Raw genomic sequence first — 15,935 nt, forward strand, 5'->3', positions numbered from 1 at the left:
TGGGTGCCGAGAGGAGCGGCGCGGCGGGATGGAGCGGGTCCGGGCGCTGGGCCTGGGGCTGCTGCTGGGGGTCCTCGTTGGGGCGGCGAGCGGTGAGCGCGGGCGGGGACCCGGGAGCGCCCCCGGGCACCGGGACCCCCCTGCACCCCCTTTTCCGGGCACCGGGACCCCCCCGCTGGCCCCCCTCCATTCCTCCGTCCCCACCGAACTCCCTTGCCTGGGCATAGGGAACCTCCTCCGGGCACACGGTCCCCCCTGGACCCACCTTCCCGGCCAGCCCCCCTCCCCCCCACATCCGGAAGCACCTGGGCTTCCCTTCCCGGCACCCAGGACCCCTCACCCATCCCCACCTTGTTCCCCAACACTCCCCAACAGTCCCATCCCCCTCGAGCTTTCCCCCGCTCCCCCCGATCTGTTCCCCTGGGCCCCTCACACAGCCTCACTCTCCATCCCTGCACATGGACACCCTCACCCCCTCAACCCTGTCCCCCCACAAGCCCCGCTGCCCCCCACCTCTCACCGCTCCCACCGTGTCCCCACAGGGCTCCATTCCCTGCGCTATTTCCATGTTGGGGTGTCAGAGCCCAGCCCGGGGGTACCCCGGTTCACGTCTGTGGGGTACGTGGACCAGGACCCCTTTGTGCGCTACGACAGCGAGAGGAGGAAGATGGAGCCCCAGGTGCAGTGGGTGGAAGCAAATGTGGATCAGCAGTACTGGGACAGCGCGACCCAGATCGCACAGAGCCATCAGGAGGTGTACCGCGTGGGCTTAGACACCCTGCGGCGCCGCTACAACCAGAGCGGGGGTGAGCGCGGGCTGGGCTGGGGCTCCATGGGGCTGGGGCAGGACTCCGTGGGATGGGAGACTTCCCAACCCACCCCTCAAGGCCCTGCCCTCCCCCACGCTGTTGTCCCAGCTTGTGCCGGCCCTTCCCTGCCTGGTGTCGTTGTCAGAGGGCTCCCAGCCACCCTGTCCGCAAGTGTGAGGGGGTCCCGCCTGCCCTGTCCCAGCCCCACAGTGCTTGGGGTCTCCACTGCCAGAGCCAGGGGGCCTGGGGGGTTTCTGGCCAACCCAGCCCAGCGCATCCCCATACACACACCAGCGCCCAACAACCCATCCCCAGACTGGGAGGCTCCTGGCTGCCCCATGGCAGCCCCTCACCATCACCACAGCTGTTGAGACACCCAGAAGCAGAGGCTCTCCCAGCCCCTTACCCCTCCCCATGGTGCTCAGGCCCCCAAGGCAGAGCCAGAGCAGCTTCCCCCACCCCATCCCGTCTCCTTGTCCCACCCCCAGCATTGGGGACCCATCCCAGCCCCTCGCTGTCACAGGCTGCCGTGGGGCCGGGTGCCAGCCCAGGTGTGCCCTGGGTGCAGGGGGTCTGCATCACAGCTTTAGGTGACACCCCGAGTGCTGGATGGGGGGCAGCTCTGGTGCCATGACCAATCCCCCCCAGAGCTTGCTCAGGGCTGGAGTGGGGGTGCTGCCGGGGGTCTGTTCCCCACTGAAGGCCCAGGGCTGCAGCAGCCCCTCAGTCCCAGCCCTTGGTTTTGTTTCAGGGACTCACACGTGGCAGCGCATGGCCGGCTGTGACCTCCTGGAGGACGGTAGCACCAGGGGGTTTAGTCAGTGGGCCTACGACGGGAGGGACTTCATTGCCTTCGACATGAACACGATGACGTTCACCGCAGCGGATGCGGCGGCACAAGTCACCAAGAGGAAGTGGGAGGAGGACGGGAATTACAATGAGCAGTTGAAGCTCTACCTGGAGAACGACTGCATCGAGTGGCTGAGAAAGTACGTGAGCTACGGACGGGCCGTGCTGGAGAGGAAAGGTGAGGGCGAGACAGGGACCCTGGGACTGGGCGCTGCGGGTGCGTGTGCTGACCCTCACTGCCACCCCCTCCCCAGAGCCCCCCACGGTCCGAGTGTCGGGGAAGGAGGCCCAGGGGATCCTGACCCTGCACTGCCGCGCTTACGGCTTCTACCCGCGGCCCATCACCGTCAGCTGGCTGAAGGACGGCGAGGTCAGGGACGCGGAGACCGAGTGGGGCAGCGTCGCGCCCAACAGCGACGGCACCTACTACACCTGGGCCTCTATTGAGGCCCGCCCGGAGGACAAGGACAAGTACCGGTGCCGCGTGGAACACGCCAGCCTGCTGGAGCCCGGCCTCTTTGCGTGGGGTGAGCCCGGTGGCCTTGGGCACGTGGAGCGGTGGGCTGGGGTGGGTCCCCTTCCCCTCCTCATGACCCTCCTCTCCCCCAGAGCTGGAGTCCAAACTGTTCACCATCGTGCTGGCGGTGGCTCTTGCCATCGGGGCTGTTGCTGCCGTCATCGCTGGATTCATCATCTGGAAGTGGAAATCAGGTACAGCACCGGGGCCGGTGAGGCAGAGGGTGTGGGAGGAAGGCAGGGCCTCGGGGGCTGGGAGGCCCTGCGGGCACAAGCCGCAGTGCTCTGGGGAACCCCCGAGCTTGGTGGCAAAGCGCGGTGGGTGCTGACAGTTCTTTCTCTCTGCAGAGAAGAATAAGAAGGGCTACGACAAGGCGCCAAGTGAGTACCGGGGTCGGGTCCAGCTCCAGCCGCTGCCCAGCGCCGGGGCGGTCTCGTGGCTCTGGTTTCTGGCCGCTGCCGGCATTTCCCCATCCCCCACCCTCCCTGTGCTGCCCCTCTCTAAAGCCCCGTGGTGGGGATGTAGGGAAGAGGTTGTGTCTCCCCTCCGCTGCTCGCGGCACCATCCTCCTCTCCCAGTGGCGGCAGCGCGGCCATGGCTGCCGGGCTGCTCCTGGCACGTGCACCGTGCCCGTGGCGAGCCCGGGGCTGGCGCCTGACGGCCTTTTCTCTCTTGCAGGCACGGACGGGGGCTCTGGCAGCGCGGCCTCAGGTGCGGTGTGGGACCAGGGGGGATGGACGGGGTGACCCCAGCTCTCCCTGCTCCCCTGGGGGACCCGCAGCCGGAGCAAGAGCGGTCTGCAGGAGGGGGTCAGCAGGACCCCAGAGCAGAGAGCTGGGGAGAGGGAGGTGTCCCTGGGTGACACTGTCTCTTCCTCCCGTCCCTGCAGGGATGCCCATCTGAGCGCTTGACGAGGGGCTGGCACATGGCTGGATGCGGCCCCCTGCCCGCGCCCGGGCTGGGCACAGAGGGGTGCTGGAGGAGGCTGGGAGCTGCCTGCAGAGAGAGTTTGTCCTACTGAGCCTGTCCACTGCTGGCCACTCTTGTGGCTCTTCTGTGTGTGCGCTTATTTATTTGTATTGAAAGATGTGCATGATGTGTTTATAATAGTGGTGTATAATATTTTGTATTATGTGTTTTGGGTTTGTGGTTTTTTTTAATACCGAGTTTGTAATTGATTTCTTCTGTTTCTCACTCACTCCCACCATTGAACAGATGGGGGTTGATCCAAGAGGTTGAGTGGGACACAACCAGGCAGATGACCCAAACTAAGGAGACAGATTCCAGGCTGTATGATGTGGTACTTCAGGATAAAAACGGAAAAGAGGCAGTTGAGGGAGACCGGCCAGCATTTCTTCAGGACCTCTCTGGGTGTTGATGTCCCTGTGGTGGAGGTGGTGAGCTCTGAGGCCACGCAGACGGGCGCGGAGATGAGCATCTTCTGGTTTGAGGTCAGGCAAACTGTCACTGCGACTAAATGAGGCACTTAAGTCTCAACTAAAGTGGTTGCTCTTGTAGTGAAGGAGCCACAGTGGAAGCGGAGGCTGTCTTGGCCAATAAAAGAAGCAGCAGCTCCTCCTGAGATGGGGCAGAGGCAGGAACGACCCAGTCCCTATCCCTGACCTGGCTGTGATAGAGGGAATGGTTTTGTCCATCAGCCAGGCGAAGATGTTTGCTCCGTGGTTGCCCCGATGCCAGGATAGTGGGGCTGCCAGGCTGGAACTAGGAGGCAGGGCAGGCCAGCAGCTGGGATCCATTGCTAGGGACTGTGGGATTGACGGATCGGAAGAGGGGCAGCCACCAGCCGCCTCTGGACGTGGCTCTTCTTGAGCGTGAAGGCAAAGTATCCTGTCAAGGAAGATCTTGTAACCGAGCGAGGCAAGTGATCGGCCAGAGAGGAATGTGTCCAGTACCTGAGGGCATTGGTGGTGGTGTCGGTGGTCTGCAGTGACCTGGACAATAATGGGCCTGCAAAGGTGGGGCTGGCACCCAGCGCCCATGGTCGGTATGGCGGATGTTTGTACGGAGCACACCGATGAGCGCCAGCAGTCCGGTGGTGGCAGATTGGGCAGACATTGAGGCACCGAGTGTCCTTTGACTGGTCTGCCAATGCCAGCATTTCAAGGAGAACCTGCGTGGTTCTCTCTGTGTGACCGTGAGGAGGACACGAGGATCTGGGACAGTGCACCTACCTCGGTACTGGAAGCCCCAGAATTGCAGAGAGAAGAGTGGCTGGAAAGGGACCATCCAGGAAGACGGCTGCTGCGGTTTTCTTCGAGCAGTTCACCAGGCGCAGTAGATGGGCTGAGGATGCATCTGCTCCTTCTGATCCTGATCCAGTGGATGTATGTCCACGTGGGGTCGAACCCCACACCCAGCACCATGGCAAGGCTGTGCCCGACCACAGCAGGACCGTAACGGTGACTAGTCCTTGCAACATAGTCTGGGCAAGAGAGACACGGGCTCCTCTGAGGGTGAAAAGGCTTCTGGTTTGCAGTTACGGGAGTCGGGTAAGGAATGCTCTGGTCAGGACGAGGGGCCCTGCCCCCGCCGGACAGGGAAAAGGGACAAGCGGATTTCATGGCCTGGCACATGAGACCCATGGAAGTATAAGGCTGTGGTGGACACCAGTGTACAGTGACCCCTAATGGCATTGGGGTACCAGGGGAGAGGACACACAGCTGGATTTGCAGCGTGACATGGGATCCCCCAGTTGCTGAGGTGGGAGCCGAGGGCAGCCCAGCGGGAAACGGGTGGGAGAAGCGGCCGGTGTGAGGCTCCGTGTATCCTTGGCATTGACTTGGAAGTAAGATACTTCAGGGATCAAATGGGACAGCGGTGGGTTGCTGTAGCTGGAGGTGTATCACACAGGAGTGTTCCCAAGTGGCCCAGAAGGCCAAAAGCATCCTGGTTTGTATCAGCAATAGTGTGGCCAGCAGGAGCAGGGTAGAGACCCTCCCCCTGTACTGGGCACTGGTGAGGCTGCACCATGAATCCTGTGTTCAGTTTTGGGCCCCTCACTACAAGAAAGACGCTGAGGTGCTGGATGGCTTCCCTGGGCAGCCTGTTCCAGTGCTTGACAACCCTTTCAGTGCAGAAATTTTTCCTATATGACACCGAGCTGAGCGGTGCAGCTGACACGCCAGAAGGATGGGATGTCATCCAGAAAGTCCTAGACAGGCTGGAGAGGTGAGCCTGTGAGAACCTCACTCATGAGGTTCAACAAGGCCAAGTGCAAGGTCCTGCACCTGGGTCAGGGCAGCCCCCGGTCTCAATACCGGCTGGGGGATGAAGGGATTGAGGGCAGCCCTGCGGGGAAGGACCTGGGGGTACCAGTGAACGAAAAGCTGGACATGAGCTGACAACGTGTGCTTGCAGCCCAGAAGGCCAACTGTATCTTGGGCTGCTTGGAAAGAAGCAGGTCGAGGGAGGGCATTCAGCCCCTCTACCCCGCTCTGGTGAGACCTCACCTGGAGTACTGTGTCCAGCTCTGGAGCCCTCACCACAGGAAGGACATGGACCTGTTGGAGCGGGTCCAGAGGGGGCCACAAAAATGATGCAAGGGCTGGAGCCGCTCCCCTACGAGGCCCAGTTGAGAGAGTTGGGGTTGTTCCTCCTGGAGAGAGAAGGCTGTGGGGAGGCCTAATTGTGGCCTTCCAGTATGTAAAGGGGGACTATAAGAAAGATGGGGACAATCTCTTTAGCAAGGCCTGTTGTGACAGACAAGGGGTGATGGTTTTAAACTGAAGGAGGGTAGATTTAGTCAGAAGGTAGGTACAAAGTTTTTTACTATGAGGGTGGTAAAACACTGGCACAGGGTGCCTGGAGACGTGGGAGATGCCCCATCCCTAGAAACATTCAAGGACAGGTTGGATGGGGCTCTGAGCAACCTAATCTAGCTGAAGATGTCCCTGCTCACTGCAGGGGGGGTTGCACTAGATGACCTCTGAAGATCCCTTCCAACCTAAACCATTCTATGATTGTAACAGCCAATCCAAACCTCCCCAGTGCAGCTTGAGGCCATTTCCTCTCATCCTACCTCACCTTGAACACTTCCAATGATGGAGCATCCACAACTTCTCTGGGCAACTTGTTGCAGCCCCTCACCACCCTCACCCTAAAACATTCCTTATGGCCAGTCTTGATCTCCCCTCTTTCAGTATCAAACCACGGCCCTTGTCCTGTCACTAGAGGCCTTGGTAAAAAGTCTCTCTCCAGCTTCCTTCCTTCGAGGCAAGCTGCAGAAGTCAAAGCCACCCAGCTGGCCCTAGAGGTTGCTGCCTGAGAAACGTGGCCTGGACTCTTCTCCGTACTGACCCGTTGAGGGTGGCCACTGCTCTGTGGGGTGGCTACAGCGATGGTCATAGAGGCAAAGCCCTGGGTGACGCTGCATTTTGGCAGCTGGACCTTGCTGCCTGGGTAGAGCCCCTGGGTGTAAAGGTCCATCACATCCATGAGCCGTGAGCCGTGCTGCTGGAGAACATCAATGCAAGGAGCAAGTAGACCAGGCGGCAAAAGTCGGAGTGGTTCAGGTAGGCCTGGACTGGGAATGTCCTCATGAGCTGTTCACAGCTCGGTGAGCCCGTGGGTCGCTGGTGGAGAGACACAATGTAGGGGTGTTTTAGTTGTTGATAGGTAGTGGTTACACTAGTCCAGGGCTTTTCCAGCCTCTCATGCTCTGCCGCTTGCACGAGAAACCAGGAGGGGAGGGGGCACAGCCAAGACAGCTGATCCAAACTGGCAAAGGGCTATTCCATATCATATGACATCATGCCTAGTAGGTTAACTGGGGGGGACTGGCTGGGGGTGATCACAGCTCGGGGACTGGTGCCATCGGCCAGTGGGTGGTGAGCAGTTGCATCACTTGGGGTTTTTTTCCGCTCTGGGTTTCATTTCTCTCTCTTGATATTTTCCTTTTCATTATATTATCATTATTTTTATTATTATTACTGTTATCATAATTATTATTATCATTACCATTGGTACTATTACTATTTCATTTTAATCATCAAGTTGGTCTTATCTCAAGCCACAAGGTTTCTTGCTTTTGCTCTTCCGATTCTCTCCCCCATCACACGGGTGGGTGAAGTGAGTGGGCGAGCGGCTGCGTGGTGTTTAGTTGCTGACTGGGGCTGAACCACAGCAGTCCTTTTTGGCCCCCAACGTGGGGCACGTAGGGTTTCAGATAATAACAGTTGCTGGTCCCAGCATTGATTCAGCTGTTCTCGACATTACTTTTTCCAGTCTACACCATGCTGATTGTAAAGTACATGCTCAAGATTGCTCGTTTTGTGTAGTCTGCTGTGCTCTGCGGTGATTAGAGGTGTTTTGCTTGGGAGAGTTGTTATTAAAACACTGGCCTTGAGCGTTAGCGGTTACTTGGGTCTTGCATGGAAGCCAGGCTGCCACCTCATGGAGACAATCGGCAATTATACCTCCTCCTCTGAGAGGTTTTTGATGCAGGAAATACAGACTGGCACCTTAGCTACCGTCTTCTGTAAGGCCTCCTCCTTCATTACAACAGCTTTTCAGTACCTTGAACAGCCTTGGGTAGTTCAGATACATCTCGTGGTATTGCTTTGGCAGGCGGTTTCGGTTCTAAGGTTAATAAACAACTTAAGAATATCATCCAGCGATCTGCCCCGGGGCTGGATAGCTATGGGAGGCAGGGCGTGTGGGATAGCATGGGGAAATGCCTGGGATGGCGGGCACCTCCACTGCTTTGGAAATTCACCCCTGAACACGTGCAGAATCCTGAAAGATTAGCAGAACAGTTGGAGGAAGCATGTTGCCACCCCGGCAATGCCAGAGAGATGCAAACCACTGCAATGTGCTGGGGCCCGGCCCAGGCCTACCCAGCCCTGTTTAACACTGCTCGGTGCCCCCAAGGGGAAGAGACGGCCTCTGGATCTAAAAGGACAAAGAATAGGAAAGCAACAAACACTGTGGCCACTCAAACCCCCACAACCGGCCCTGGAGCCGAATCAGAGAATCAACCCGTGCCAGTATCAGTCGCCCCTCTACAAAGAAGAAGTCTCGGAAGTGAGAGTCGACTCGTTTAGCAAGACATGATGGAAGAGCAGGGCCATCACGAGGAGAGGAGGAGGAAGAGGAAGAACTCATAAACAACACAGAAACCACCCGATCCCTGTCCTCGAGTGAGCCACGAGAGATGCGAAAAGATTTTGGCCGTCGTTCGGGCGAGCACGTTGTCACCTGGCTGCTCCGATGCTGGGATAACGGGGACAGGAGCCTGGAATTAGAGGGGAAGGAAGCCAAGCAACTGGGGTCCCTTTCTGGGGAAGGGGGCATTGACAAAGCGATTGGAAAAGGGACACAAGCCCTCAGCCTCTGGAGGCGACTCCTGTTTGGAGTGAGAGACAGTGTCCCTTCGTGGAAGGGGTTATATATCGCCAGGAAAATGGAGCACCGTGGAGGAAGGTATCCAGTACCTGAAGGAATTAGCCGTGCTTGAGGTGATTGATGGTGAGCTGGGAAATCAACAGTCACCCCAAGATCCAGATGAAGCCCAGTGCGCACGACCCATGTGGCGCAAGAATATTGAAAGGAACAGGAAAACTCACCTGATAAACACGTGGCTCAGAGGCTGGTGCCATGGGTGCAATTTTGGTTGTTTTGATCATGGGGAGGTTTACACGGCACCGGGCCTGCTGGCACCAGGTGGAGTTCAGCTCTCTCAAAGGGGGAAAAGGATTCTTGCACTTAAGTTGGGCGGGGCTCATCGAGAAGGCTTTAAACTAGGTTCGAATGGGGAGGGGGATGTAGGCCCACCAGAGAGGAGCCTAGGGGCGGCGTGCCAGTGCTGGGGGTGAAATTGATAGCCCGGCTCAAGTGTATCTGCGCCAATGGACGCAGCAGGGGCAACAAACAGGAGGAGCTGGAGCCTGTCCTGGTTTAGGCTAGGACAGAGTTAATTTGCTTCGCCGTAGCTGGTATAGCGTGCGTGGATTTGGTATGAGAATAGTGCTGATGGCACACTGATGTTATAGTTGTTCTTAAGTAGGTGCTAAGTGTCGCTAAGTAGTGCTTGTACTAGTCCAGGACTTTTCCAGCTTCCCAGGCTCTGCCAGGGGCACAAGAAGCCGGGATCAGCACAGCCAAGGCAGCTGATCCAACTGACCAAAGGGATATTCCATACCATGTGATGTCATGCTCAGCACTCACAGCTGCGGGAACAAGAAAGGCGTGAGGACGTGCGGAGCCGTGGCGTTTGTCTTCCCGAGTAACCGTTACGCGTGATGGAGCCCTGCTTTCCTGGAGACGGCCGAGCGCCTGCCTGCCCATGGGAAGGAGCCAAGGAATTCCTTGTTTTGCTTTGCTTGCGCGCTCACCTTTTGCTTTTCCTTTTCATTATCTAATTATTGTTATTACTATTAGTGTTTTGCTTCACCTATTAAACTGTATCTCAACCCATGAGTTTCCCCACTTGTACCCCTCTGATTCTCTCCCCCATCCCACCAGGGGCAGCGAGCGAGCGGCTGCGTGGTGCTTAGTTGCCGGCTGGGGCTAAACCACGACGGTCCTTTTCGGCGCCCAACGTGAGGCTCAGAGGGTTTGACATAATGACAGATTTGACTGGAATGCGCTAGACAGAATTTATAGCTGTATTGCTCTTTGGTTATTAATCGGCTGGCACCTGGGCTTGCCATGGGGCTTGCTTGCCTCACTGCGTATTAGAGCCCCGTGCTCGTCAGTGGCTGCTTTTTGCGTTGGCTGCCTGCTGTGTTGCTTATCACCTCACCCTGCTGCGCCTGGGATCATTCTGATACCAGCCGTGGCCAGGCTGGCAGGTGGCCAGCGCGTGGCTGCTGTTTCTGTGCTGCTGTACTGGGCAGGCTGGAACGCCAGTATGAACTCGGGTCGAAGGGACTGCGACCTGGGCATGAGCCCCCGTGGTAGCAGCACACCCTGAAGCGTCTCTGGCCCTGGATAAGCCCACGCCAGAGTGGTGTATCCCAAAGTGCCTGCGGCTGTGGTTATGTCTGTGCTGCAGCAGGAATACCCCTGAAGGGGTTGTGGCCCAGGGGTAACTCCACGCTGGAGAAGGTACACCTCACAGCATCTGTGGCTGTAGATAAAGCCATGGTGCAGCAGGTACGCGTTATATCATCAGTGGCTGTGTCCCGGCGTGCCCCGGGGGAAGGGGACAACACCGGGGGGGGGGGGGGGCGGGGGGGCTGCTGTTTGGGGAGTCCCTGGCGTGAACCCGGTCTGGAGTGGTGCAGGGGGGTCTTTGAGCCTGAGGAGGGGTGCGGTGGGCTGAGGGCTGGGATGACACGGGGGAAGGGGTCCAGGTCCCGGGAGATGCGGGGTGGCGGGGGGGGGAAGTCCACTGTCCCCGCAATAAACCCCCCCCGCCCGCGCTGCCTCCGCCTTTCGCTTTCGCTTTCGCTTCTCCCAACCTGCCGAGCCGGGATCTGCCCGGCGACCGGTGACGTCCGACGCGCCTCGGGCCGCCATTGGCGGGCGGGCGGCGGAGGCGCCAATCGCGACGAGGGGCGGGGCTTGCGGCGGGGCCGGAGCGGCGCGGCGCGATGGAGCGGGTCCGGGCGCTGGGCCTGGGGCTGCTGCTGGGGGTCCTCGTTGGGGCGGCGAGCGGTGAGCGCGGGCGGGGACCCGGGAGCGCCCCCGGGCACCGGGACCCCCCTGTACCCCCTTTTCCGGGCACCGGGACCCCCCCGCTGGCCCCCCTCCATTCCTCCGCCCCCACCGAACTCCCTTGCCTGGGCATAGGGAACCTCCCCCGGGCACACGGACCTCCCTGGACCCACCTTCCCGGCCAACCCCCCTCCCCCCCACATCCGGAAGCACCTGGGCTTCCCTTCCCGGCACCCAGGACCCCTCACCCATCCCCACCTTGTTCCCCAACACTCCCCAACCGTCCCATTCCCCTCGAGGTGCTTTCCCCCGCTCCCCCCTATCTGTTCCCCTGGGCCCCTCACCCAGCCTCACTCTCCATCCCTGCACATGGACACCCTCACCCCCTCAACCCTGTCCCCCCACAAGCCCCGCTGCCCCCCACCTCTCACCGCCCCCACCGTGTCCCCACAGGGCTCCATTCCCTGCGCTACTTCTTTCTTGCGGTGTCGGAGCCCAGCCCGGGGGTACCCCAGTTCACGATCGTGGAATACATGGACCAGAACCCCTTTGCACGCTACGACAGCGAGATGGGGCACGTGGAGCCCAAGGCGCACTGGATGGCGGCCAACATGGATGAGCCGTTCTGGGAGAGCCGGACCAAGACCGCCCAGCGCTATGAGCAGATGGACTATATGAACCTGGGCAGAATGCTGCGCCGCTACAACCAGAGCGGGGGTGAGCGCGGGCTGGGCTGGGGCTCCATGGGGCTGGGGCAGGACTCCGTGGGATGGGAGACTTCCCAACCCACCCCTCAAGGCCCTGCCCTCCCCCACGCTACTGTCCCGGCTTGTGCCGGCCCTTCCCTGCCTCGTGTCGTTGTCAGAGGGCTCCCAGCCACCCTGTCCCCCAGTGTGAGGGGGTCCCGCCTGCCCTGTCCCAGCTCCACAGTGCTTGGGGTCCCCTCTGAGAGAGCCGGGGGGCTTCTGGCCAACCCAGCCCAGCGCATCCCCACCACCACAGCAACCCAGGATCCCATGCTCTAGCCGGGAGCCTCCTGGCCGCTCCGTGCCTGTCTTTTGCCATCCTGATGGCAGTTGAGATGCCCAGAAGCAGAGGGTCTCCCAGCCCCTTGTCCCCCTCCCCATGGTGCTCAGGCCCCCAAGGCAGAGCCAGAGCAGCTTCCCCCACCCCATCCCGTCTCCTTCTCCCACCCCCAGCATTGGGGACCCATCCCAGGCCCTCGCTGTCGCAGGCTGCCATGGGGCTGGGTGCACCTCCTGGGTGCAGGGGGTCTGCATCACGGCTTTAGGTGACACCCCGAGTGCTGGACAGGGGGCAGCTCTGGTGCCAGTACCCAGTCTCCCCAGGCCACATACAGGGCTGGAGTGGGGGCATTGCCAGGGGTGTCCGTTCCCCACATAAGGACGAGGGCACAGCAGCAGCCCCTCAGTCCCATCCCTTGGTTGTGTTTCAGGGACTCACACGTTGCAGCGCATGGCCGGCTGTGACCTCCTGGAGGACGGTAGCACCAGGGGGTTTTATCAGATGGCGTACGACGGGAGGGACTTCATTGCCTTCGACATGAACACGATGACGTTCACTGCGGCTGATGTCGTGGCACAAATCACCAAGAGGAGGTGGGAGGAGGACGGGACTTTCGCTGAAGAGCACAAGCACTACCTGGAGAACGACTGCATCAAGGCGCTGAGGAAGTACGTGAGCTACGGACGGGCCGTGCTGGAGAGGAAAGGTGAGGGCGAGACAGGGACCCTGGGACTGGGCGCTGCGGGTGCGTGTGCTGACCCTCACTGCCACCCCCTCCCCAGAGCCCCCCACGGTCCGAGTGTCGGGGAAGGAGGCCCAGGGGATCCTGACCCTGCACTGCCGCGCTTACGGCTTCTACCCGCGGCCCATCACCGTCAGCTGGCTGAAGGACGGCGAGGTCAGGGACGCGGAGACCGAGTGGGGCAGCGTCGCGCCCAACAGCGACGGCACCTACTACACCTGGGCCTCTATTGAGGCCCGCCCGGAGGACAAGGACAAGTACCGGTGCCGCGTGGAACACGCCAGCCTGCTGGAGCCCGGCCTCTTTGCGTGGGGTGAGCCCGGTGGCCTTGGGCACGTGGAGCGGTGGGCTGGGGTGGTTCCCCTTCCCCTCCTCACGACCCTCCTCTCCCCCAGAGCCGGAGTCCAACCTGCTCACCATCGTGCTGGCGGTGGCTCTTGCCATCGGGGCTGTCGCCGCCGTCATCGCTGGATTCACCTTCTGGAAGTGGAAATCAGGTACAGCACCGGGGCCGGTGAGGCAGAGGGTGTGGGAGGAAGGCAGGGCCTCGGGGGCTGGGAGGCCCTGCGGGCACAAGCCGCAGTGCTCTGGGGAACCCCCGAGCTTGGTGGCAAAGCGCGGTGGGTGCTGATAGTTCTTTCTCTCTGCAGAGAAGAATAAGAAGGGCTACGACAAGGCGTCACGTGAGTACCGGGGTCGGGTCCAGCTCCAGCCGCTGCCCAGCGCCGGGGCGGTCTCGTGGCTCTGGTTTCTGGCCGCTGCCGGCATTTCCCCATCCCCCACCCTCCCTGTGCTGCCCCTCTCTAAAGCCCCGTGGTGGGGATGTAGGGAAGAGGTTGTGTCTCCCCTCCGGTGCTCGCGGCACCATCCTCCTCTCCCGGTGGCTGCAGCGCGGCCATGGCTGCCGGGCTGCTCCTGGCACGTGCACCGTGCCCGTGGCGAGCCCGGGGCTGGCGCCTGACGGCCTTTTCTCTCTTGCAGGCACGGACGGGGGCTCTGGCAGCGCGGCCTCAGGTGCGGTGTGGGACCAGGGGGGATGGACGGGGTGACCCCAGCTCTCCCTGCTCCCCTGGGGGACCCGCAGCCGGAGCAAGAGCGGTCTGCAGGAGGGGGTCAGCAGGACCCCAGAGCAGAGAGCTGGGGAGAGGGAGGTGTCCCTGGGTGACACTGTCTCTTCCTCCCGTCCCTGCAGGGATGCCCATCTGACCGCTTGACGAGGGGCTGGCACATGGCTGGATGCGGCCCCCTGCCCGCTCCCGGGCTGGGCGCAGAGGGGTGCTGGAGGAGGCTGGGAGCTGCCTGCAGATACCTTGTTGTGTTGCTCCTGCCCACCCCTAGTACAGTGGTGGCTCTTTTGGCTGGTTGAACTTCCAGATTTTCTCTTTATTTTTGGCTGTTCTCTATTCTCTTGCAAGCTGTTTCTCCTCTCCCAGTGGCAGGTCTGTTCTCGCAGCCTCGGGTCGAGGGCTGCGCTGGTTTTGGCTGGGGTAGGGTTGGTTTTCTCCATAGCAGCCCAGCACGGTGCGGTGCGTAGGGTCTGTGACCGACCAGCATTGGTAACGCAGCCATGGAGCTGAACAGCGTCGGCACAGCGTCAAGGCCGCCTCTGTTTTCACTCTGTCTCCCTGGTGAACAGATGGGGGGTTGAGCAAGAGGTTGAGAGTGGACACCATCAGGCAGATGACCCAAACTAATGCGAGAGATTCCAGGTCGTATCATGTTGTACTTGAGGATACAAATGGAAGAGAGAGGGTTGAGGGGGACTGGCCAGCTTTTGTCAGGAACTAGATGGGTATCGGTGGTCTTGGTTTCAGCCGGGATTGAGTTCATGTTCTTTGTTGTATCTAGTATGGGGCTACGTTTTGGATTTGTGCTAAAGCAAGTGTTGACAATGTGGAGATGTTTTAGTTGTTGGTAAGTAGTGCTTACAGTAGCGAAGGACTTTTTCAGCTCCCCGTGCTCTGCCCGGTGCACGAGAAGCAGGGAGGGGACACGGCTGGGACAGCTGACCCCAGCTGCCCCAAGGGATATTCCATACCATGCGACGTCATGCTCAGTATATAAAGCTGCGGCAAGGAGGAGGAAGGGGGGCAACGTAAGGAGCCATGGCGGTTGTCTCCCCAATAACCGTTACGCGTGGTGGAGCCCTGCTTTCCTGGAGGTGGCTGATCACCTGCCTGCTCATGGGAAGCAGGGAATGAATTCCTTGTTTTGCTTTGGTCGTGTGCGCAGCTTTTGCTTTACGTATTAAACTTCTTTTACTTCAACCCATGAGTTTCCCCACTTTTGTTCTGATTCCCTCCGCCATACCAGTGGGTGGGAATGAGCGAGCGGCTGGGTGGGGCTTCGTTGCCCACTTGAGCTAAACCACGACACGGTGTCCTGTGGTGGAGGAGGTGAGCTCTGAGGCCAAGCAGACAGACAGGTGCTGAGAAGAAGGTCTGCTCTGAGGCCGCACAAACAGGCTCTGAGAGGAACGTTTTCTGGTTCGAGGACAGGCAAACGGTCACTGCAACTAAACCAGGGACTTGACTCTGAACTGAAATGGTTGCTCTTGTAGTCAAGGAGTCACAGTGGAAGCAGACGTCGACTCACAGAATCACAAAATCACAGAATCGTAGGGGTTGGAAGGGACCTCTGAAGATCATCTTGTCCAACCCCCCTACTTGAGCAGGCACTCCTAGAGCTGGGGACACAAGAACGCATCCAGGTGGGGTTTTTGAATGTCTCCAGGGAAGGAGACTCCACAACCTCTCTGGGCAGCCTGTTCCACTGCTCTGGCACCCGCACAGGGAAGAAGTTTTTTCTCATATTGACGTGGATCTTCCCGTGTTCCAGCTTGTGCCCGTTGCCCCTTGGCCTGTCGTTGGGCACTCTTGAAAAGAGCCTAGTCCCATCATCCTGACACCCGCCCTTCAGATATTTATAGGTATTGATGAGATCCCCCCTCAGTCTTCTCCAGGCTGAACAAACCCAAGTCTCTCAGCCTTTCCTCACAAGGGAGATGCTCCAGTCCCCTGATCATCTTGGTATCTCTCCACTGGACTTGCTCGAGGAGTTCCACATCCTTCTTAAAGTGGGGGGCCCAAAACTGGACACAGGACTCCAAATGTGGTCTCACCAGGGCAGAGCAGAGGGGGAGGATAACCTCTCTCGACCTGCTGGCCACACTCCTTTTAATGCAGCCCAGGATACCACTGGCCTTCTTGGCCACAAGGGCACAGTGCAGGCTCACGGTCAGCTTGCTGTCCTCCAGCACTCCCAGGGTCTTCTCAACAGAGCCACTTTCCAGTAGTTCAGCCCCCAGCCTGTGCTGGTGCCTGGGGTTGTTCCTCCCCAGGGGCAGGACCTTGCACTGGCTCTTGTTGGATTT

The 15,935-nt window shown here is 59.8% G+C and overlaps 2 protein-coding genes across 4 annotated transcripts; both read left to right on the forward strand.

Annotated features, from left to right (window-relative positions):
* Positions 1-3,311, forward strand: LOC135317672 (class I histocompatibility antigen, F10 alpha chain-like). Of its 3 annotated transcripts, XM_064474095.1 has the most exons (8): positions 1-92; positions 543-806; positions 1,561-1,836; positions 1,913-2,185; positions 2,268-2,369; positions 2,523-2,555; positions 2,854-2,886; positions 3,065-3,311. In XM_064474095.1, the coding sequence occupies exons 1-8, from the start codon at positions 29-31 to the stop codon at positions 3,076-3,078; spliced, it is 1,059 nt and encodes a 352-aa protein (XP_064330165.1). In that variant the 5' UTR covers positions 1-28; the 3' UTR covers positions 3,079-3,311. The 3 variants fall into 3 exon arrangements, with proteins under 3 accessions (XP_064330165.1, XP_064330164.1, XP_064330162.1); XM_064474094.1 differs by lacking the exon at positions 3,065-3,311 and having other exon boundaries at positions 2,854-3,004; XM_064474092.1 differs by lacking the exons at positions 2,854-2,886; positions 3,065-3,311 and having other exon boundaries at positions 2,523-2,847.
* A 7,359-nt stretch (positions 3,312-10,670) lies between these two features.
* Positions 10,671-14,829, forward strand: LOC135317673 (class I histocompatibility antigen, F10 alpha chain-like). Its single transcript, XM_064474096.1, has 8 exons — positions 10,671-10,794; positions 11,248-11,511; positions 12,251-12,526; positions 12,603-12,875; positions 12,958-13,059; positions 13,213-13,245; positions 13,544-13,576; positions 13,755-14,829. The coding sequence occupies exons 1-8, from the start codon at positions 10,731-10,733 to the stop codon at positions 13,766-13,768; spliced, it is 1,059 nt and encodes a 352-aa protein (XP_064330166.1). The 5' UTR covers positions 10,671-10,730; the 3' UTR covers positions 13,769-14,829.
* Positions 14,830-15,935: the final 1,106 nt, after the last annotated feature.

The sequence above is a fragment of the Phalacrocorax carbo genome, chromosome 26 (genome assembly GCF_963921805.1).
Source record: "Phalacrocorax carbo chromosome 26, bPhaCar2.1, whole genome shotgun sequence".
Taxonomy (NCBI): Eukaryota; Metazoa; Chordata; class Aves; order Suliformes; family Phalacrocoracidae; genus Phalacrocorax; species Phalacrocorax carbo.